Source organism: Sciurus carolinensis, chromosome 8 (genome assembly GCF_902686445.1).
Source record: "Sciurus carolinensis chromosome 8, mSciCar1.2, whole genome shotgun sequence".
NCBI lineage: Eukaryota > Metazoa > Chordata > Mammalia > Rodentia > Sciuridae > Sciurus > Sciurus carolinensis.
This window is the reverse complement of record NC_062220.1, coordinates 79723242-79748580: the sequence shown is the minus strand read 5'-3', so window position 1 is coordinate 79748580 and position 25339 is coordinate 79723242. Positions and strand designations below refer to the sequence as shown.

At 34.4% G+C, this 25339-nt stretch overlaps 1 protein-coding gene across 2 annotated transcripts in view; it reads left to right on the top strand.

The window, feature by feature from the left end:
* The window catches only part of Tmem196 (transmembrane protein 196), a 58523-nt gene that overhangs the window by 28861 nt on the left and 4323 nt on the right, over nt 1–25339 (top strand). For both annotated transcript variants that reach the window (XM_047561844.1, XM_047561843.1), the window contains exons 2-4: nt 20449–20505; nt 23334–23588; nt 24739–24812. In XM_047561844.1, the coding sequence (XP_047417800.1) occupies nt 20449–20505; nt 23334–23588; nt 24739–24812 (386 nt within the window). The remainder of the gene's footprint in view (nt 1–20448; nt 20506–23333; nt 23589–24738; nt 24813–25339) is intronic.

Below are 25339 nucleotides of genomic sequence, written 5' to 3'. Positions count from 1 at the left end.
CTGTGGTGACAGGCTCCTTCCATAATTGTCCTTTCTGACCAAGAGATTCCCCTCAAAAACTTTTCACTGACATCATTTTATGATTTATCTATTAAAGAGCATATTTCCTACCAGTACCTTCTCTGATGTGTTTTGAAGTAACAGTGGAGTTTAAGGCACTGTGGTTTGGGAATCTCAAGTTTCATTTCTCATTGAACTTCTTCTAGGATTTGATATGTGACTAACAGATTGATTGATTGCATCTTAATTTCTCTACCCACAGAAAAGAAATACTAGTGTTTTCTCAGTGCCCTCCCATCCCACATTGGAGAAGACAATCCAAATAGAAGTTCTAAAACAACGTTCTAAAAAAAAGTAAACCATGTGAATTGGAAAATTCATTTTCAACAGAATCCTTGAGAAATTGTTTCCATTTGGGGTCCTTTAATAGGAATCAAAGTCAAAGGACTGGAGGAGGGGAACAAAGGTCCCACCTGCTAAGACATCTTGGGAATTTTCTTATGGTAAGGCAGGCAATTGTTATGCTGAAGGATATCAATGAATAGTACAGTGTTGAGTATTTTCCTCAAAGTCCTTAACTCAAGTTTTTTTTTTTTTTTTTTTTTTCAATGAACTCAAAGTTTTTATTGTGCCACATTGTTATTTCTTCCTGCAACTTTTGTGGGCTTCTCAGTAAAAGCACACCTTAACTCCAGGAAATAGAAAATCTATCGGATTTGTTTCTTCTTGTTTTTTATGAGCCAGAAACTATCGTCTGGCCGTTGGGAGTACAAGCCAGTTTTGATTCACTGTAGCATCACATTATAAAATGACAGACTTACAAGTGTTAAGTCCTCTACACATCTTTGCTGGAAGAGTAGATTGCTGAGTCATGAAGAAATGAACTAGTGAAAGGCGAGAGAAAGGGTTTAAAATGATTTTATGACATTCCTCTTTATCCAGAGGAAGCTGAAGGCTATAAGATTAATAACAGAAATCAATGAGGCACAGAAACCACCATTCAGAGCTATTCTTAAATAGTTCAGAAATTCAGCATCTTTTCTGGGTCCTTAAGTTCATAAATCATTTGTACTGTTTTGGTACTTCAATTACAATGCTTCCTTCCAGAATCCAATTCTTAAAAACCTCCCTCTCCAGATTCGCTTCCCAGAATCTGCTAGTTTAACAGCCTAATTCATGTTCCTGTAAAGTTTTGTTTTAGACTGTTTGAGGCAATGGGAAATGTATAATCTCTTTTTAATTTTATAATTCGCTAATGTCCCCTTTTGAGATTAGATTTTCAAGTCTCCTTATTAACCTTATGAGGGTTTTAAGTCTCTCTGGAAGACAAATTGAATCAACTACTGGAAAGATACTGCACATGTTTGCTGCCCTCTAAAACCAGTTTGAAATTAACTGGATAGTCACGTGGAAAGAGGAGACACTCTACTTTCAGGGAATTTCAAATGAGTTGTAAATAGTGCTCTGTGATTCATTGGTTTTTAGTGGAGTTTAGAAATTCTTCGTTCTAGTTTACTTTTCTCCAATCCCTTAGTTTTCATAGTCCAATTATATATACTGATGACCTCTGGCATAAATAAATTCAAGAAGAAAATCATAATTTTATGCCTGATACAAAATATGCATTATAGAATTGTAGCAGAGAGCAGAGTGATAATAAAATTCTTCCCTGTGTTTCTTTCACAGGCCTCTAATCAACTGCTCCAGACTCCCTTAAAAGGGAGAGGGAGGGAGAGAAAAATAGGGACAGAAGTAGGGTAAGAAAACTTTCACTTTGTTAATGTCCCTTAAAAAAGCAATTCTCAACCAGGTACAGTGGTTCACACCTGTAATTCCAATCTCTTGGGGGACTGAGGTAGGAGGTTCACAAGTTTAAGACCATTATTGTCAATTTAGAATCATTCTGTCTCAAAACAAGATTTAAAAGGTCTGTGAATGTAGCTCAATGGTAGGGCACTTGCCTAGCATGCACCAGGTTGTGAGTTCAATTCCCAGTATGGGAGGGGAAAAAAAAAGCAATTCCTTCATTCCTTGGAGATGAAGTTTGGAATACTGATAGCACCACTTTCCTTTCAACATAGTTGTTCTGATTTCCTGAAATGACTCCTCATCATGGGAAACAGAGAAGCAAATGAGGCTTAAAAGAACTTGAAAGTTCAACCATATCACCAGTTCCCCAATATCACCTGATATTGGGGATTGAACCAATTAACGCAATTAAGTGGTAGTTTTCCACTGAGCTACATTTTTAATTTTGAGTCAGAATCTTTCTAAATTGTTGAGGCTGGCCTCAAAGTTGCAATCCTCCTGCCTCAGACTGTGAAGTCTCTGGAATTACTGGTATACACCAACACACCCAACCCAACACTTCTTTGATGGTGTATCAGCTTGTAAAAGATAAACACATAAAACTTGTCATGCCAAGGCATAAAATGTCTAAAATAGTTCTAGAGAAAACATTCATTTCCTTCCCCTATGGTTGAGGAAGATAAGTATGAACAAGACACTAAATCCTGCTATAATCATTTAGAAAATTGGCTTGACACCTAGGAATGGAGAGATGAAGTCTCTAGAAAAAGCATAGACCTTTAAAGAAGGACACATTGGTTCATGATATAAGCCTAAGGAGTCTTTGTGATCTAATATTTGATAACCATTGCTGCTCCCTTCCATGCCACAAGCTGGTTATCCTCCAGGACTACTTTTTCCTTATCAGTGTCCATATTTGGCCAGCTCAAGGTAGGGCCAGCCCATCTGAGCCAAAGTAGACAATTAAATCAGTGCTCAGGTTCTACAGCTAAGGTTCTCAAACTGTATACAGCACAAGAATTACCTTGGGGTTTGATCCAAGATGCAGATTCTTCCGTTTCACTCATCAAAATTTGATTTAATAGAGGCCCATAGATCTACATTTCTAATGAAAATGTCCATATCATTCTAATGATAATTGTCTACAAAAATCATTCATTGAGAAAACTCTTGCCATCACTTTGTTACTCAGGTCATTGGGGTAAAAGTGGTCCAATTTCAAGACAGTCCAAAGCAGATTCTCGAAGACTTCCCTTTGAGAAGAAGCAGGTAGCATGGGCAGCTTTTATATCTATCTAAATACCAACAATGTTGAGGGAAATCTTTTTGTACTGAATGCATACATATTTACATGGGATTATTTTGTAAAGAACTGTTCTGAATGAGATCTCATACAGAATTTCAAGTTGGGTATGTAAAGTCTAGATTGTTATTAATATGACAGAAGCCCTAAGATTTGATGAAATTGTTCTTAGGAGTCCCTAAACTCTCTATAAAAGTATTGTCTTTTTTCCCATAAAGCATACCCAACAAAGATGGCAAAGGCCTAGATTTAGTCATAGTGCTTTTAAGATGAGCCATTGATCATAATCAGAAGATGTGGTGCACCTCTCCTTCCTTTAAAACGTCTGCTTTTAGATGGGCATGGCTTGCCAGGAATAATATCTAAAGGTTTAAAAGAACCACAAAGTGGCAAAACACTTGAACTTTTTCTTTTTATGTATTCTGACATCTTCATGTACTGAAGCATTTTCTGATATTTTTTGATTGCTTTGAAATTATTGGATCTCAAGTAAATGAAAAGTATCTTATTTCTTCCTGAAACACATTTATCAATGGAATTGGGATTGCTTGTGTATTAAGGCTAGAGGGGAGAGTATAGAGGGGATTGAACTCACAGCAGTGTACTAGTTTATAGTAGGTGATAAAAATCAGATGAGAGTGCAGTGATATTGCCCAACATTTTAGTTTCATCAAAGGGGAAAAGCTATCCTATGTCAAACTTATTCCAAGAGAAAGTGAATCAACTACAACATTGGGACACATACTCATAGATAGCTTTCCTGAATTATTTTCTGTCTCATAAGAATACAACTTTTTTCAGTTTGGAAAGTCACTTTCACCTCTAAATAGGAATCTTCTACAATCATCACTCAGGGTCAAGGTAAAATTCTTTTCATTGACTTTGGTCTGAAAAAAATCTATTTATGTTGACATCTTAGCATCTGAGAAAGCTATAAAAGGATGACTAGTATACTTAAAAAGTCAACATCATCCAAATCATTTTCAACCACTTTCATTGAGAAGATAATAAATAAATCTACTTGTGGCTATTTCTTAATAAAATGAATAACTAAATTTTACCCCATGAAAAGAGGGATTATACCCATTTATGTGTTTTAGAATTGACAGAAATTATTAATTTTGCCTCTCCCCATGCATGCTATAAATACAATCATTCAATAATGTACTATTTCAATCATTCAGTTTGAATTTACATTATGTCACCTAGAAATTTTATTCCAATAGCACATCTTCATAGGAGAAACTATGGCAGAGCTGGATATAACAAACAAAACCTATCACCTGAACAATACCATCAATGGCAAATAAAATGACATACTGAATTCCATTTTTGTATATGGAGGTTCATATGAACTTCAAAACTGTTTCTTTGCTCCCCGATTTATTTTCTTCATCAATTTATCCATCTTGGAGGAAAACTGCCTTTTCAACTCATTATTTCCTCTAGAGAATTGAGAGACAATCAGAATACTTTTCAAAATAAAACTTTATTTCAGCTTCTATTATGAATAGGTGAAACTACAAAATCCTTTCTATGCAAAGATGAAATACAGTGGTCATTGAAGGTGAAGCTGCTCCTACTTTAATAGGTAGAGATTTATATTTCACTATATTTAACTAAGAAGAAAATGTCACTCAGCATTCCACCTCTATTCTCCATGATAGGCTTCATTTTATTTCAAGGACCACGCTCACTTCTTTTAACTACTCTGTGGCCCTTTTGGATTTGTGTCTAACAGTTCTTACCCTCGGAAATTCTTACCTCAGTTTAATTCAACATGGAAAATCAGTCTTGCAAATAGGAAGGCAAGACAATGACCTTCAAGTTGTGACTGAAGACACACTGGCAGAGCTCTGTGACCCTCAATATTTCTGTCATCGCCTCTTCCTAAGTACACATTCTGATAATATACAGACTGGGAGGGTTTCATTGGTGTTTTCTAAATACCCACAGGAGGCGTGAATCTCTCTGAGTCATTCACTTGTAAGGATGAATCTTAATGGGTTATTTTTTTTCTGATCTCTACACAATAATTTTGACTTGAGCAAATAGGAAGTTACTTATTTAACTTTCTAAATAGGCAACACCTACATATGGCTCAATGATAAATAAAACAAAAAATATTCAATGAAAAGTCCAGCCCTTATTACCAGGTTGCCATCACTCCTCTCCCCTCACTCACTGCCAGTAACCACAGCTATGTTTCTTCTGTGTTTTTCCAGAATTACCTTATATATGTATGTGTCAATGGCATTCATATTACTATGTGTCTCTTGCCTATCTACACAAAAAGTTGTGTATCATATAATACATGATCCTGAGTTCTGCTATTTTCACTATACTTAGCAGAACTTTCCATATCAATGTGTAGTGATTTCTCATATTTTTTAAGTAGTTATAGAGAATTCCATTGAATTTAGTCAATTCCCTACTGACTGACATTTGGAATTGCCCTTCTTGTGTCATTACTTACAATACTAAAATAAATAATTTGGCACATAGATCTCTTTGCATACTTCCAGTTACATCTGTTGGCTAAATTCTCAAAAATGGGACTGCTGAGTGTAAACATATGTGTTATATAATTTTGATAATTGCTGATGAATTCCTTCTAGTAGAGACTGTAGCAACTAATTTTTCTACAAACAGTATATGACTGTCTGGTTATCTTTGCCAAGACTGGCAAAGTTCTTATTAAACTCTAAGGCTTCTGCCAATCAAATAGCTGAAAAAAGCTTAACCAAGTTAATTTGAAATTGCATTTCTGTCATTATGGATGAAGTTGAGCTTATTCATGTTTAAAAGTCATTTGTATTTCAAGGAAGTATCTGTTCATATCTCTTGCCTATATTTCTATTGGATAGTTAATCTTTTCTTAATTGACTCCTAAGAGTTCATGTTACATTGCGAAGATTAGACTTTTTTTATAGCTGCAAATATTGTCACCAGATGTCATTTAAAACTTATTCATAGTTGGTTTTTTGTTTGTTTGTTTGTTTTGGCCACATAGGAAGTTTTTCTGTAATTTCTCTTAGTGACAGTTTTTAGCTCTTAATTTTTTAATGTCTATCATTTTATGGATTATTAGTCATAGATGAAAGGTCCTTGCCACTTCAAAGTACTAAAGAAGTTCTGTTTTCTTCCAGTACTTTCACAGTTTTGTTTGTAAATGAAATCTTTAGTCCATTGGGCTATTACCCTGAGATGATGTAAATTATGAATCTAATTTCATTTTTTCTTCCAGATGAATACAGAGATGCCCAAATATCATTTATGAAAGTTATCTTTTCATAACTGCTTAAAGATGCCATTTTATTATAAAATGAATTTCATATGTATTTGACTATTTCTAGACTTTGTAATTCTATTCCTTTGTTCAATTTTTCTATTCATTTTCAAATACCATTTTTTTAAATTACTGAGGTTTCATAATATGTTTTGATAGCTGCTATTAAAATTCAACAACTTCATAGCTCATCTTTAACAGAGTTTTTCCTTTGATATTTCTCCTGAAAGATATTTATGCTTTCATATTAATTTTAAAATCAACCTTCTAATTTAAGAGAATAAATCATTTTGGTGTTTTATTGAATAGTATTAAATTACCAAATTAAATTAAAACTATCAGCATACTTTACTATTATAATTTTTCCATCTAAGATCATTGTCTTAGTCAGTTTAAGTTATTATGACAAAATGCCTTAGAGTCAATGATTTATAAAAAGCAAAAGTTATTGCCCACAGTTCTGGAGGCTGGGAAGTACAGGATCAGGTCACCATTAGAGTCAGCATCTGGGGAGAAGATGGCACCTCTAGTGCACCACATGGCTGAAGGGATGAACAATTTTCCTCAGGTCTCTTTTAGGGCATTATTCCCATTCATAAACTTAACATAGATAGCCATCATGTTATATATTTTTCAATTGTACAAATCCGTGATTATGTTCATCATTCATGTTTTTAAGTTTTCCACTTATTGATTAACACCTATATTATAAAATAAATTTTTAGGAAATCCATCCTTTTGTATAAGAATGGGATTTCTTCCATTGCAGCTTCCAATAGGATGCTTTGTACATAAATATTATTAATTTCCATATATTAATTCGTGCCTTGCTACCTTACTAAATTAGTTTACTTTTTTGTAGCAAATTTTGGATTTGGTTCTTTTGGAGAGTTCATAAATTAATCAAATTGTCTGAAAACAATGACAGTTTATCCCTTTCCAATTTTTATATATTAAATTTCTTTCTATTGTTTAATTCTTGTTAAGTACTTCCATTTCAGTGTTTAACACAAGTGATTATAGTAGACATCCTTACATTTTTGTCATATCATATCAAGTACACAAAAAATGGACATGTCATCACTCTTGGTATTGACCTTTGTCATCTGACCAAGGTAGCTTTTGTTCCATTTCTCTACCTTAAGTTTACACTTTTTCCCTTTTACATATGATACTTTTGGAAGTAAATCATTATGTGTGACCCACACTTAGGGAGAGGGATATATATTTTGTTGCCTTAAGAGCAATGTATTTATATAAATTATTTGGATTTTTTGCATAGATATTTTTCTCTTTTTACCATTTATTGATTTATTTGGTCATTTGTTTTCATCTTTATGATCTCATGAATATTTACTGTACACAGAGGGTCATAATCCAATACTTACCTATTTTATTGCTCAAATTTTTCCAACTTTGGCAATTGGAAGCTCTTTCAATTGGTTCCTTTTTCCTTTTGACAAACTTCAATCAGTGTGTGCTGTTTGTTTATTGGGTATCTAATTACTTCTGATACTATATTATACTCTAAGCTCACCTTATATATTTCTTGCCTTAATCTAGAATCAGCCATTTCTCCAAGGAGGCACAGCTCCTTTTATGGAGAATGATATTAAAAACCAAGATCTGGGTGAGTGGTATGCTCATTTTTACTGAGGTTTAGTTTATGTAGGCCCTATCAGTTGACAAAGCAGTGAAATTTATACGTGTATTCTAATGTGAATATAGACATATCTATAAATATTTCTATATTTAACCATCTGTATCTATATTAATTATAAAATTGTTTAATACTGTATCTTTCATTCTAATGACTTACCATGTAGATTATTCTAACCTCTTCCCCTTGATTATCTATAAACTCATATGCCAACAGTAAGAAATCTGGCTTCCACCACACCACACATTAACTGAATTTTTCAGTTCCAAGATACATCTATATTTGTATCAGAATTGTTAACCAGTTACCTGGCAGGAAACAATATTGTTAAATACAGTACATAGGTTCAGATTTTCTATTTTTTTCCTTTAGTTTTCTATTCTACTATTTCCAAAGTTACTTAAGTCAGTGTCTTTCTCTTCCCACTTTCAGTAAAATCATCTTAATACATTTGTAATAATTATATTGTTTGATAATGTTCTGAATTCTCTTATTTTTATTCCTGAATGAATTTTTAAATTTTTTTTAAAAATTTGCATACACTAAGGTTTTTGTGCCATAAAGTTTTAACAAATTCAAATACCATGTATCCACAATTATAATATCATACAGAGTAATTTTGCTGTCTTGAAAATATCTGCTTTACCTATTCAACCTTCTTTCTCTCCCCCAAAGGCCTGTTACTTTTTTTATTGTTGTTTTTGGCTATTTCTTTTTTTCACTTTTTTCAGAATGCCCTATAATCAGACTTGTACTGTACACAGACTAGTTTTTTTTTATTTAGCAATATGTATTTAAATTCTAGCCATGTCTTTGAGTGATTTGATATCTCATTTTTTAATCATTGAATTATATTGCTTTGCAAGGTTGTTCCACAGTTTATTCATTCACCTAATAAAGAAAAACTTCACTGCTTCCAATTTTTATCAATGATGAATAAAGCCATGACATTTCAGATTAGTTGGACAGATACCAAAAGCACAATCAGGGCATAAGGGAAGACTATATTTAGCTTTGTAAGAAACTACCACACTGTTTTCCAAAACAGCTGTTTCCTTTTCCATTTTTATAAGCAAATAATGAATATTCCTGTTGCTCCACATCACCAGTAGTTAGTATCATCCGGCTTGTATTTTGCATTTTACCCACTATAAAAGATGTATATTGGTGCTCAGTTGCTGTTCAAATATAAATTTCTTTTTTTCAATTTTATTGTTTTTATTTATTTTTTTATTTAGCTTTTAATTTTTTACAGACTGCATTTTGATTCATTGTACACAAATGGGGTACATCATTTCGTTTCTTTGGTCATACACAATGTAGATTCACACCATTCGTGTAATCATACATGTACATAGGGTAATGATGTCTGTCTCATTCCACCATCTTTCATACCACAGCCCCCTCCTTCATCCCTCTCATTTGCCTCTACATAATCTAAAGTTCCTGCATTCTTCTCTCACCCCCTACTCCTCCACTCCCATTATATATCATCATCCACTTACCAGGGAAAATTTTTGGCCTTTGGTTTTTTGGGATTGGCTTATTTCACTTAGCATGATATTCTCCAATTCCATTCACTTATCTACAAATGCCATAATATTATTCTTTATGGTTGAATAATATTCCATTGTGTATATATACTACAGTTATTTTATACATTCATCTGTCGAAGGACACTTTATAGAAGGAGACATACAGGCAATTAATAAATATATGAAAAAGTGTTCAACATCCCTAGTAATTAGTGAAATGCAAATTAAAACAACTCTAAGATTTCATCTTACTCCAATTAGAATGACTATTATCAAGAACACAAACAATAATAGATGTTGACGGATGTGGGGGAAAAGGCACATTTTTACATTGCTGGTGGAGTTGCAAATTGGTGCAGCCACTCTGGAAAGCAATATGGAGAATCCTAAATATAAATTTCTTAATGACAAGTAATGTTGACTATCTTTTCATATGCTTAGTTGTCAGGTATGTCTTCTTTGTTCTGGTGTCTGTTCAGATATTTTGCCCATATTTTAATTTAGTCATTTGTTTTCTTATTTTTCTCTCAATTTCAACCTATTCCATTTCAATAGTTTCCTAAATTGATGATTATTTGTATAGATATCTTTCTTATTCCCTTTTTCTCAAGAAACATACTGTGATACTTCCTGTTAATCGTGTATTATGGTTATCTCTAGATGTAGTAAAGTAAAGTGAAACAGAAAACTTGAAAGTCTAGAAAAGTTCAGGGGGTCAGTGGGAAAAATGATGAAAGGGACTGAGTAGAATAAAACTAATGACTGATTATATAATGATCTCAATTTCTAAGAGTCATTAGAGACCAAACAGCTCTGACTCTCTGACCTTATTTTATAAACTTGGTATGTTATAAACTTGGTATGTTATAAACTTGGTATGTTATAGACTTGGTATTTCTCCCTTGAAGTGTACTTTGCTGGCCTTCATGTTTGTCCATATCTCACTGAGAGAATTAAGGGCTGTACCAAAGGTTCTGTAGAAAATCCTGAAGTGAGGGTCTACAGGTAAGGTATCATTGAGCATGTGTGTGATTCCTAATGGCATATGGTTCTTGGCTCCTGACTATACACTGGAATCACCTGGAAAGATTTAAATATATGGACACTAACTTGGAGATTCTAACCTATTCAAGGCATCAAGAATTTTAAACTGATATGCAACCAAAGTTGAGACCCACTGCTTACAGGCAAGCTACCCAAATTGATAAACTTTCCCATTTTACACAAATAATCTTTACAGGAATATCTAGGGGAAAGGAATCCCAAATGAAATGAATCCCATGAAAGAGTGGCATCCTTAGAGTTTAACTAGTGTTGATAAAAAAAAATCTACAATTATATCAGCATGATACCAGGAAAAATACGAATTGCTTTTTATGTGCATTTTACATGCTACACTCCAAAATAAGCCATTTAAGAGAGCCCATAGTTGTTATTTTTTTAAATAAGAAATGGTTGAAGCAGAATAAAGATATTTAAAAACTTCTATTAGCGAAATAAATTATACAACTTTTAATCCAACTACAGACTATATTATCTAAATTAAATAGATAATATTAGATCAATTTCACAACATTTAATGTTTGTGTGTTTTCCTGACAATTTTTCAATACATCTTTAAAACTGACTGATTTTTATAAAAGTGCATAAATCAGGAGTGGTTTTAAAGTATTTAATTCCATTTGTGGTTCAGCCCCTGATCTGAAGGGGAAAACAACTAGTCCTGTTTCTAATGAATGCATCTTCTGTAATGGTTACAGAATTTCAGAAAAAAGCATTTCATGTGAAGTGGTAAAATGTAAAGTGGAAAAAAAAGGTTAATATGCTGTCTGGAAACAAGATCGGCTCATCATCTTTCATAGTCCCATCAAGTCAGCCTCACATGCTCTCGGGCTGGTTGAGGGACCCACTGCTTTTATCTGCTTCCACAGCAATCATCCTTGGAGAACCTTTGTTACATAACACAAACCAGGGAAATTCCACAAAAGCCTGTTTTAGTATGTTTTATTCTTAGAGATAGAAAGGAGAGGAAGAACCTCTAAGAAAAGGACAAGTTTTCATTCATGTTGACAAAATCCTTTGTTGGAAAAATTGAACGCATTCACATTTAGTCCAATGGTTTTCATTATGAGAATTATTCATGTCCACCTACCTTATAGTTTCACTTTATTTCTTTTCACTATTTTTTAACTTTCCTGACAGCTGTTGGTTTAATCTTTGTGGTTATCACTATGTTTTTTCTCTTTATTTTTCTAGTTTTCTATAATTAAATGCACAAATTTAAATTTCTACTTTCCTATCAATATTTAGAATTAGTTAGGATCTCTATTATTCTGCTAAATGATATAAGAAAAAAGAACATTTTTCTTACAGCATATCTCATGCCAAAATCAAAATCAACTGGGCTATCCATTCTAAATATGTACTAACTTTTTGAATCAATATTTTCCACTAAAAATATTTGCTATTTTATTTTATTCTGTGCTCCTCCCTGCCAACCCTACCCCTAGGACTGAACCCAGGGATATTTTGCCATCCCCAGCTCTTTATTTATTTATTCATTTTTATTTTTTAAATCTATTTATTCATTTATTTATTTATATTTAGTTTGAGTATCCATATGTATTTTTCACATATATATGCCTATATATGTTTATATACATTCATATATATATACTCTAACAGCAACCAAATTCCTGTTCATACATTTTCATATATATTCAATTACATAATCATAAACTATAACTAAAATAAATTGTAAACAGCCATCTCAAAATAAAAATAACTACATACAAATTTATATCCATTTAAATATTTTCATGTATTTTTTACATATATATTCATATTTGTATTCTTATATATAGGTAAAAGTTTTCAATCACTAAATTAATCCTGTTTTTCTACATTAGTCCTATACCTACCAGTACACCTCAGAGAAATCTCTCTATATATGAATCATAACATTTTACATGAATGTACCTATGTATTTGGGGATATAAATTCATAAATTCACATAAAAACCCAGAGATTTACATATATACTCATTTCTACAGGCATAATCCATATTTCACATATGATATAACAATATTGCTTACCTTAAAAATATCCATAGGTAAATATACATATATAAATTTGGATGTATAATATTATCTCTATATTCATATTTATTTTCATATATATTGATATATTTGTTCCTAAGGTAATCCATCCCCTAAACACCAAAGCCATAACTCAGAACTAAACCTAACCCTACCCATAATCTTGAGCCTTTTTAACAAAAATTATAAACACAACCGAGTATCCTTATGTATTTTCACATATATATTCCATATATGTATGTATACAGTCATATGGGCACCTTAATGGCAACCCAAGTCCTACCCCAAAATTTTCATATATATTCAGTTATATAATCATATCCTATATCTTACCAAAATCATAAACATCCATCTCAAACGAAAAATAACTATACACAAATCCATATCCATTTAAATATTTTCATATATATTTTTACATATATATTCACATTTGTGTTCATATGTATGTTTTAAAATGTTCAAACCTAGTATATTTGTGTTGTGGTCTATTTGATTCTTGAAGTTGTGAAGGGTTTGTTTGATGTACATAACTCCATTGTGTGGGGCATAAAAAATATTTATGATTGTTATGTCTTATTTTTGTATAATTCCCTCAAGCAGTATGAAATGGTTTTCTTTGTCCATTCTAATTAACTTTGGCTTGAAGTCTACTTTATCTGATATAAGGCTAGAAACCCTTGCTTGTTTATGTGATCCATGTGAGTGATATTTGTTCCCATCTTTTCACATTTAGTCTGTGGATGCGTTTGTCTGTGAGGTAAGTCTCTTGTCAACAGCATATTGTTAGGTCCTGTTTTTGAATCTAATATGCCAGTCTATGTCTTTTGATTGATGAGTTTAGACTGTTAATGTTCAAGGTTATTATTGAGATATGATTTGTGTTCCTTGTCATTTTGGTTTATTTCTAGGTTTTAATTTGCATTAGTTTCTCTTTGTTTGACTATTCCTTTAATGTAGTTCCTCTCTTATCTGGTTTTCACTTTCTTTTTCCATTTGTCTTCATGGAATATTTTGTTGAGAATATTCAGAAGTGTAGGCTTTCTTGTTGTAAATTCGTTTAATTTTTGTTTATCATGGAAGGTTTTTATTTCATCTTCAAACTGAAGCTTAATTTTGCTGGACATAGGATTCTTGGTTGGCATCCATTTCTTTCAGAGTTTAGTATGTCTTATTCCAGGATCTCCTAGTTTCGAGGGTCTGGGTTGAGAAATCAGTTGAGATCTGAATTGGTTTCACCTGTATGTAATCTGATATTTTTCTCTCAAAGCCTTTAAAATTCTATCCTTATTTGGTATGTTAGGTATTTTCATTATAATGTGCTTTGATGTAGGTCTGTTGTAATTTTGCACATTTGGGGTCCTATAAGCTTCCTGTATTGGATTTTCCATTTCATTCTTTAGATTTGTGAAATTTTCTGATATTATTTCATTGAAAAGATCATGCATTCCTTTGGTTTGTATCCCCACACCTTCATCTATTCTGATAAATCTTAAATTTGGTCTTTTCATGTTATCCCATAATTCTTGGAAGCTCTGTTCATGGTTTCTTAACATCTCTCTCTGTGGTCAACTCTGTTTTCAAGATTATATATTTTGTCTTTATTGCCTGAAACTCTGTCTTCCAAGTAGTCTAGTCTATTGATGATGCTTTCTATTGATTTTTAATTTGGTTTATTGTTTCCTTCATTTCAAGGATTTATGGTTGTTTGTTTCAGAATCTCTGTCTCTTTATTGAAGTGATCTTTTGCTTCCTATATTTGCTTCCTATATCATCCTTTACTTTTGCAGATCTGTTCAACTATGCACATTCTAAACTCCTTCTCTGACATTTCTTCCACTGTGGTGTCGATGGATTCTGTTATTGGAGTATCTTCGTTTGCTTGGGGCAATTTTTTCCCTTGCTTTTTCATGTTCTTTGTGTGTCTACCCATCTCACAGTATGAATCTGAAGCAATACAGTTTCTACCCTGTGGACTTATTGTGTCCCTGGAAGTTTCCAGTACCTCACTGTAATCCCAGTGACTTGGGACACTGAGGCAGGAGGATCACGTGTTCAAAGCCAGCTACAGCAAAAACAAGGCACTAAGCAACTCAGTAAGACCCTGTCTCTAAATAACTTATTTATTTTTATTTTGAGATGGGGTCTCATTAAGTTCCTTAGGGCCTCACTAAGTTAATGAGGCTGACCTTGAACTTGGAGTCCTCCTGCCTCAGCCTCCTGAGTCACTGGAATGACAAGCATGTGCCACGGAGTCCATCTTAGTCAGTGCTTTTGCTACTTCATTCCTCTATCTTCTTTAAAAATAGCTTCTGGTAATTCTCTTAGAGTGTTTCATGTGAAATGTTTTGGAACCTGTGTTAGTTTCCTATTGCTTTTGTAAAAATAAAAAAGAATCCTTACTTAGTGACTTAAAACAACAGAAATTCATTCTCTCAAAGTTCTGAATTCTGGAAATCTAAAATGGGTCTGCAGGACTATAGGTTCCAGGGAGAATTCATGTCATTTTCCTCCCCAATTGACAGAGAACTCCTATATCCTTGCCTTATGGCTCCCTTCTCCAATCTTCAAAACCAGCCCTGTGTCATCTTCAGGAATTTCTCTGCCTCTTTGCTTTTGTTATTACACAGCCTTCTGTTCCTTTTGATCCTGCTCCCCGCTTAATGGATTGTCGGGGTCTTTAGCCCCTTTGGTCTTCTCGACCAGCGACAAGGGAAGGGAGCATTCCCCAACAAGGTCAGACCGGGAAAGGTAGGGCCGACTGACCGCCCACACCCAGCCCTCCAGGTGAGGACAATCAGACACATCAGGGATGACCAGTCACAGCAGGAACATGTTTATTGAGGAAGTCACATAGTTTTTATGTATGGTGGAGGTTAGGGGGGAACCAATCAGCTTAAAGGTCAGCAAGGCACGGGGGTTCACGCAGGCGAGAGTCCCATAGGGCTATATGGCAAGCATGAGCTGATCACGTTCGCTGAACTGTTGTTAACCAATCCCTGACGGTGGTCTGATTTATCGTCATTAACTTTTTTTTTTTTTTTTTTGTGGTGCTGGGGATTGAACTCAGGACCTTGTACTTGAAAGGCAAGCACTCTACCAACTGAGCTATCTCCCCAGCCCCCGTCATTAACTTTTTTTTTTTTTTTATTGTGAACAAATGGGATACATGTTGTTTCTCTGTCTGTACATGGCGTAAAGGCATACCATTTGTGTAATCATAAATTTACATAGGGTAATGTTGTTTGATTCATTCTGCCATTTTTTCCCTTCCCCCCCTCCCACCCCTCCCCTCCATCTATACAGTCCTCCCTTCCTCCATTCCTGCCTCCCTCCCTAAACCCAACTCCAACCCCAACACTAACCCTTCCCACCCCCCATTATGTTTCATCATCCACTTATTAGTGATATCATTCTTCCTTTGGTTTTTTGAGATTGGCTTATCTCACTTAGCATGATATTCTCCAGTTTCATCCACTTGCCTGCAAATGCCGTAATTTTATCATTCTTTATGGCTGAGTAATATTCCATTGTATATATATACCACATTTTCTTTATCCATTCATCAATTGAAGGACATCTAGGTTGGTTCCACAATCTGGCTATTGTGAACTGAGCAGCTATGAACATTGATGTGGCTGTATCTCTGTAATATGCTGATTTTAAGTCCTTTGGGTATAGGCCAAGGAGTGGGATAGCTGGGTCAAATGGTGTTTCCATTCCAAGTTTTCTAAGGAATCTCCACACTGCTTTCCTTTTGAAACCGCCTTTGAGGCCTTGATCTTGCTCACTTTCCAGGGAGTAAGAAGTCAACCTGAGTTAGTTAATGTGTCATTAGTCCCAACAATGGATCCTTGTGGTTATATTTTTAGGGTGTCTCGGGAAAATCTATAATATTCTCCCCATATCAAGACCCTTAACTTAATCACATCTGCTTGTTTTTGTTTTTATTTTCCAAATAAATTGACATTCAAAGGTTCTTGGGATTAGAACATGGAGGGCCATAATCCATTCTACCACCATGCCCGTAGCCACATGTGCATGGCTTTCTTATAATCTCTTGTTTGAGTAAGAGTTTAGATGGAGGGTATAGCTCCAATTTAATTTTTTTTTCAGAATATAGTAGTTTATATCTTCTTTTAGACTACCAGTGTGAGAGGTCCTGTCATTCTAAGGAGGAATTAAATTTTGTTATTAATATAAATATCTTTGGTGCACCAAAGTCTTCAAATTCTTCTAGTAGTAGGCCATGGTCATCCTGTGTTCCAGGTAGGAACTTGGGTGCAAAAATATATTCTTCATTATTAATGCCAGACACTCAGCTTGAGTCCCTGCTCACAGGCACCAGAGGGGTCTTCTGCCATGCTCTTGCCTCCCCTTAGTGGAAAACTGCTGTTCTTGTTACTTCCATGTGCTAGGCTCCAAGTTAAGGGCAGGCAGGATCCAGAAGAAACTTCTTTGTTGTTCTAGGCCCATCTCAGTTTAGAAAGACCCTGGGCATCTGGCCTCAGATGTGGCACTTTCTTAGTATTCTGTACCCTCCTCTTTGTGACAAGCTAAATTCTGCCTTGTATCTGTGGTTGGTCTTATGTAGTGGGATCCTGCCTCTTCTCCAGTGGTTGATAGTGTTCATTAAGTATAGGCATAGGGTATTAGGCCCCAGATGAATTTCTGCCTCTATTCCTATACAAATAATTGTTTCTTCTACTTTTCCCTAATTACAGTGACCATCTACTCTTGCCTATGCCCTGGAAATGAAATACTTTGTGATCCCTCTGCCAGGGTCTTAAAACTATTATTTTAAAAAGGGAAGAATAAGGAAGGAGCATGGTTTCACACACATCCCTCCCATCTCTCTCTCTCTCTCTCTCTCACACACACACACACACACACACACACACAATTTATATGACCAGCTATCAGCTTTGAGCTGGTTTGTTTTATACTTGCTTAATAATTTCCACAATGTGAATAAGTACTTTCCATCCTGCATACAGTCATGTTGAGCAAAATAAGTAATTCTAAATTATTATAGCAGATTCCCCTATAAAATAAGGTACAAGTAATTTTAGACTGTAACACCATGATGAGTTTCTAATTATTTTTATTACCATGAAAATTAACTATGCCAAGAGCAAAGATAGCAATCATAGATGAGTGGATGTTCATTGAATTTACTAGTATAAAGTACAATGTACTCACACTTAAAAAATTATTTTCAGAAGCATTTCCATCATATTAATAGAAGTGAGTTAAATTAGACAGTTGGTAAAAGCTTAAATTATATGTGAAGGGTGTGAAGGCTCATCTTCACTTGTGACATTTAGTAAGTCACTAAAACTGCCTGGACATCTAGTTTTTCAGGTCCCCATGTGCAAATAATGAGGGCTAATTAAATCATCACTTGAAATCCCTTCCAGTGGTATGGCTTGGGGTAAAGACAGCCACTGGAATAAAAGGTCAATTTACAGCTTTTGGGGTGGAGGATGCTTTTTCTCTTCTCTGTAAATTACAATGACTAAACTTAAGTCAAGATCTCTTAGATTGTACTCAGAAATTCCATGATTTTATATACTTCCCATTACATGTGTCTATTTTTTCTCAGATTACAGGTTTCCTCTAGGGAATGTGGATTTTGGATCCAGAAGTAACTCTTAGAGAGTATTTACACTGCAGAGATGAGCAAGAATGGAAAAATATTGCTTAATTTCCCTCCTCTACTTTCCCCCTCCCCAGCCCTGAACTCCCAATTTCTTAGCTCCATCCAAGTGAAGTGGAACAATTGCTACCTAGATGTAGCAATTTCATTTCCAACTAGATGTTCCAACCAAGTGCCTGGGGTGGTGACCTCCGCTTATGCTCCTGAGGTCCCCTGAGCCTTACTGTAAATAAATAATGATGATATTTATAGATTTCAAAACAGATCCAAAGAACATAAAACTACACTGCTTTCAAATTATTTCAAGAATGAATTCTGGGTGAATAGATTTTCAGGTCGAGTTAGAATTAGTTAAGGAGAAGGATGTGCTTGGGCTTTGAAGTTTGAAGCATGAAGAGGTACAGGATTGGTCCAAACTGGAATTGCTTGAGCATGGCCTTGAAACATGCTAGATAGAATCAGTTATAAGGACTTCACAAACACCAGGAGGTCTAAGTTAGGGCACAGACGGCAGTGAGAAGCAGTTGCTCAGAAATAACTTTTTAATATTTTTGAAAATTATGCAAGTATTCAAGTTTTCTATCTTCTCCTGGTTTTATAGCACTATAAATATTGTGTAAGATCTATATATAGAATATTTTAACCCTTTTCCCATAATATATTTTCTGAACATAACCCCAAAGTTATTTTTGTCTTTGAAAGTTTCAATATTTTTGATTCATAAAATCATAATTTCCTCTTCAACTTATAAGTGTTTTCTACCTTGATCTATAACTTCAGTGTTATATTTAGATAATCTTCCCATTCCTGTAAAATTATAGATTATTAACTTTGTTGTATCCCAATGCACTTATAAATTTTTATGCTTCTAAACACTCAAATCACTTCATATTAATTATGGTGTGAGACATTAGGGAAAGTTAACAAATTATGTAATTTCATTTATTGAACAAATAATCCTGATCCTTTCCTCATCAGTTTGAAAGGTCATCTAAATCGTGTCACCTGATTTGTCCTCCAGTACCTCTTCCTGCTTTGTGATTATTCTCCTCCCTTATTTAGGAAGTGCCCTGGCAACAATTTCCCTTACCTATTATTTTCCAACAAGTTTTATTTGTACTTCTCATACGCATACTATTTCAGATAAGCCTTAGGATATTATGATATATACTTTTAAAATCTATTCAGGTGTGAGATATGTAGTTTAAATCAGTTTTATTTCTAGTTCTTATTTGAATAGCAAAATCTAAAAAAATAAAGTGGAAACAAGTTTCTTTTTGCAAATCTGAAAGCCTTTAGTGGGTTTATTCTTTCTAATGAATTATTCTATTTATATGATATATTTCAAGTTGAAAATATTTGCCAATTTGGATTCAAATGGCCTTAAATGTTTATATCCAAACTTAATTGTTTACCATTTCATGATAATCAAAATGTCTAATATCTGTCATTGGAAATGACTAGATGTAATTGCTTTTGCAAAGCAATTATGTCACCAGTGTTCTTATTTACATGAAATTACATGCCTCTAGTCACTTCATTCCCTTGTGTTCTTTTGATGTTTCCACAAAGGCAGCATCCTCAGTTCTGATGGACTAAGGGAGCCATTGTACCAATTGACAGGTACAAATAATGTCTCTATAGAGAAATATGTCTCTGCCTGATGCCTTATCTAAAAAGATAAAGTGTTAAACCCCTACCTGTAGTATAACCTATTGCTAGTTGCTTAGTATGAATGAATGTATCACACCACTTTTCTTTCTGAGGAAGTAGAAAGAGATAAGAAGTAATAGGAAACAAGAGGAACAGAACTCTAAATTCATTTACTTCATATTTTTGTCTGGTGTTAGCCTGATTAATTTGGGCTTAAATATCACAATTACATTTATCAACTTTGCAAAAAATAAATTTTAATTAGAGTATACATTTTTAGCCTTCACTATTCTATAACCAAGTATTTTTCTTTCTAGTCTTTGATGGGAATTTAAAACTTTCACGCCTCCCTGGAGCAAGTGTCATGAGTGAATTATAATAAACTAAAATCTAGGTGTTCTCCTATCTTTGAATATGAAGTAATTGTTCTTCTTTTTCTTTGCAGTTTCTTCTCTGTGGCATATGTGGGATATTGTGTGCCAAAAAAAAATCAGGACTTGTCGTAAGTTTATGCCTTGTTTGTACTGTGCATTGAAGTGTTTAAATTATAAGAATTCAAAAACAGAAATGATGACTAGCCAACTTTCGTGTACTGGATGTTACTAATCTAGGATAAAAAGGAGACTGACAAATCTGACAAATAAATCCTGGTTTTCTTGTTTCAAAGAAAATCACCAAGAGTAGTACAGACAATAACAAAACACCAAAACAACAACAAAAAAAGCTTTGATATACCCTCTTAATACATAAATATGCAAGCATTAATGTCTGCTAGGAATGACAGCCTCCAGGTTTCCACTTAGAGACTCCCTAGCAATCACCTGAATCCTTCCATGAGCTAAAAAAGATAAAGCTTGAGTCTATGGGAAATTTAACTGGTTAAGAAGGAATTGGGCCTAAGGATTACTGGCTTTATGAAACTAATTTTGCAAAGCATCAAGACAGCTGTGTTGCTATGGTTACAGATAATTCTTAAAGATTTATCTTGTTTTATTACTATAAATGCACATGTAAGTGTTTTCAGATGTTTAATGGTTCTATCATGGGGTTCTGGGGTAGGGAACATGCTGCCAGTTGACTCTGACATTAGGCTGGAGGAGAACCCTGCATGCTAAAGTGTGGAGCCCCTTATTGCCTTTTATGACATTTTGTGAGAGTTTGAAGAAAAGGAAAGAACATGGATTATTTTATTGAATACAAAAGGAAAGATTATAAACCTTTGCCAAATGGCAAAATCCATGCTGCACAACAACTCTAGGAAGTGGCCTTTGTGCCTGAAGTTCTACAAGGAGGCATCAGATAACTGAGCAGGGCCAGAAATGGATAGAATTGCAGCTATCTTCGTTTTACCCCATTTTCTAATTATGCCTTTCTCTATGATAACTTCTACTGTGAGAAAAAGGATTACACACTCACTGTCGTAGACATGTGAGCTGTAGTTTTAAAAAATTATATGAAAATGGAAAAGGAAATCTTTGGATGAAAAAAGTGTTTCTTGGATACATGGAATTGGCACCTGTGATTCTCCCATCATTCCTTAGACATGACCTCCATTCTTTCTACACCTTTCCTCTATCAAGACTCTCTATGGCTATGCAGGAACAACTTATTGGGAGAAAAAAGCAAGAAAGGGACAGAGGGAGGACAAACTTTTTAAAAAGACACTACTATCTCTTTTGTCTTCCTAAGTCTCTTATAAAATATAAAAGAAAAACTCATAAGATCTGAACAAAAAAAAAAAAAAAAAGATCTGAACATTATTCATTGCGCTTGACCCACACAGGCTGGGCCTTCTGCTGGCATGTAGATGCACTTAGCTGAGATGGCATATTTTCCCGGAAGCTTCCAACAACTCTCACTGGGCTGAGCTCTAAACTCCCCTTTTCCCTACTCCTAGGGCAACCATGCATCTCCTCCTCTTAATATTTATCACACCACCTTGAGAAGTTGAATCTTCTCTTTCACAAGATCTCAAGGAGAATGATTATGAGTATTCTTGGTAGTGCCAGCTGCCTCACTATGGTCTCACAAGTGCTAGGTACTCAGTAATGATGCTAAACTTAACTACCTGTAGTCAGCAAACAATACCTTATTGTAAAAGTAAACGCTAAAGTAATTTATAAAGTTGCTTGCTCTGAGGAACTATTGCAAAGAGGGGGTCAATAAATTCAGGTAGGCTTTCTGAAAAAGTTAAGACTTGATTTGTGCCTTTCATCTAGGAGTACAAGTAAAAAGCAAAAACATTTCCAAGAAACTAAAAATATCCTTGAGGTGGAAATGAGCAAGCTTTATTAATGGGCAAGAATGTCTGGGCAGGCTGTAGCTCAGTGCTGCAGTGCTTGACTTGGAGCTTGAGGGTTGGGTTCCATCCCTAGACCAGTGGGTGTTGGGATGGGGTGATTGAATACTGTGTTCCAGAGAAGAATGGAAACAAGGTTGGATAATTAAATTAGTATCACCTTATCAAGTAACAGGATTATTTATACCAAATGCAAAAACAAAGAAAAATTTATTAAAGTTTTTGGAATAGTCTATTAAATTTCTTAAATATTCAGAGAACATTGCTACAGAAGGCATTGTACTTGGTTCTTCTGGGATGCTATTTAAGTTGATTACTCCCCACTTCTATGAGTAGAGACCCAGATCAAACCAATAAATTTGAAAGCTAAGCCATAATAATCAAACAGTATTTCTGGAACACCTATTATGTATATTTCATTGTAGTGCCACCAGAGTAAAACAAAAGATTTGTAAGATGCAGGGCCAGTTCATGGGAAGCCTCAACCTACATGTTGGGGAAATAGATACATACACAATAAAATACTTAATGAAAGAAACAAGAATTTAATTAAATTTCCTAAGTTCACATAGGTAGAAAGGCATAAATAGTTAGGTGGAAGTAATGAATATTTAATGAGAAGAAGATCTTTTGACACTTTGAGAGGACTGACATAGTGAAACTGGATTTAAGTCAGAAAATCTGTGTACTTATAATCTGAATTTATTCTGATTACCATTCACCTTTCCAAAATGTGTATTAGTATCTCTTCAGTGGAGGCAAATTGAGATGACAACTATTGCAATTCCTAGCATAGTAGCACACAATAGGTATTAAATAAATATTGTTTAAATCTGAATCTAGCTGAAAGACAATGCTTACTTCAGAACTGTCATCAGATATATCCTTGATTTCTATTTCTGAGACACTGTGGTCTACTCCCTCTCCAATACATCTGAATGAGTAGGATCCCAGCTAAACGATTAACTCCTGTCCCCTATTAGCATCTTCTAGGTTAGCTAAGTTTAACCCCTATTTCTTTTCCTTATCAGATGATCCTCTTCTCAGCCTGCTGTATCTGTGGGCTCATTGGGGGCATCCTGAATTTTCAGTTCCTTCGGGCAGTCACAAAGAAGACCTCATCCCTGTATCCTCTGCATCTCGCCTCCATGTCCCTGGCGTGCATTGGGATTGGGGGCTGCACCCTGTCTTCCTGGCTCACTTGCCGACTAGCCAGCTATGAGCAGAGGAGGATGTTCTCGGAAAGGGAGCATTCCCTGCATCACTCTCATGAAATGGCTGAGAAAGTGAGTTTTGTACCTTTGCCTTCTACTGCTGTCATGTAATGAAGACTGCAGTCTGCTCTGGGTGACTCAACTTGCAAGCCCAGATGACAATATGAGGGGTCATAATTTATAAATTTGACCCTATTGGATTAAGTATGGGAATTTTTAAATTACGTTTTCTCTGCAATTCATGGTTACATCTATTTTCAACATAATTTTGTAGCCTGACTATTCAAAACACATTTCCTAAAATAGCCTTTCATAAAATATTGAATGCCTTATAAATATGAATTTTTATGTATTATACCAAGGAAAAACACAAACTAAAAACAGTCTCAACTCAATAATGCCAGTTTTAGAAATCGCATGAATTCCCTTTCCTAGCTCATCCCTTATTCTTGTAAGTAGATGCATTTGATTATGTAAATTAGATCATCAAGTATAAAGGGGCTTTTTAAGAAGGCGACAAAATGCTTCATCTATCAGTGCATATTTTACAATCCATATAAAGCTTCATTTAATTCTCATCTTAACTTGATGCATATTTGGATTGCTTTGCCTGTATTTTAAACAATGATCCTTGCACAATTGTTTCATGAAACCTATTCAAGCAGAAAGTTATATTAATTGCATAAAAGGAGAAATAATATAGAGAGCTGTCTGTTTCTTCTATATTTTGCACACATTTCTTAATTCAGTTCCTGTTACTGGATCTATTAAGGAAATAATAAACATCTGTAAAATAAACTCACTAAAATAATGGCCAAACATATTTTGCTTTGTGTCATGGAAATAAAATTCTACAACCACAGAGTAAAAGAAATAGCAGCAGGAGTTACAGTATATTTCTTTATAATGTTCCCTTGAAGTTAAAAAAAATATTTATTTTACAGTTGGTATGTTTTCATTTTGTATATGATCCATATATAAGGGGAGGAGATGCTCTTAAATTGTCCCAAGAAAGTAATTTTAGACAGAGCTCTGGATATCCTTCAAAAAATAATTAATAGTTTAAGTAGCAGGACTTATAATTTAAAAAAATAGGTCATTACAAATAGATGATCATTATATATTGGATAGTTTTTTGTGCTCTATTTCTATTCTAGTGTGCTTTCGTTTTTTTGTATATGTTTGTGCAATATTTATTGTATAATTGTTATATTTACATTAGAGATTGAGGGCTATTGAAATAACCGACTTGCCCAGCTGCCCGGTGGTGCCCCCGACACCAGAGTTACCTACAAGGTACGCTGATTTCCAGGGAGTTGCCATGTTGTAATGTCGCTGCAGGAAGCACTGCTTCTTTCAGGAAGCCATGATGTCAGCAGATCAGTCTGGACTGATGCTGTAATGTTATTCCTCCAAGTATCACTTTCATAAGGGCTGCTTCGAGGAGTTGACATAAATCTACATGGCAGCGTCTTGCAGCTTGAAAGTTTGTTGAGTATTTAAAATATTCAGCCTGCCTTTAAGCATCCAAACACATTTTTGCTTGGATGATTCATAATTCCTTTTATTCTCTGCTACATCATGATTCTGACTCAATATCATCATTCACAGACCAGTTTTGCTTTCAATAATAGATGAGTCTACAAACTGTATCTCCTTCTTGCCAAAATTGCATGAACAGAGAGCCAAAGTTTGACACTAATATAGTACAAATTCTGTATAAAAAATTTTTCTGGCAAAATTATCCAATACAATATTTTTCCAATTTATTTTCCATATTTCCAATTGCTGAAAATAAAGTTTTTGGTTTGGTTCAACAGTAT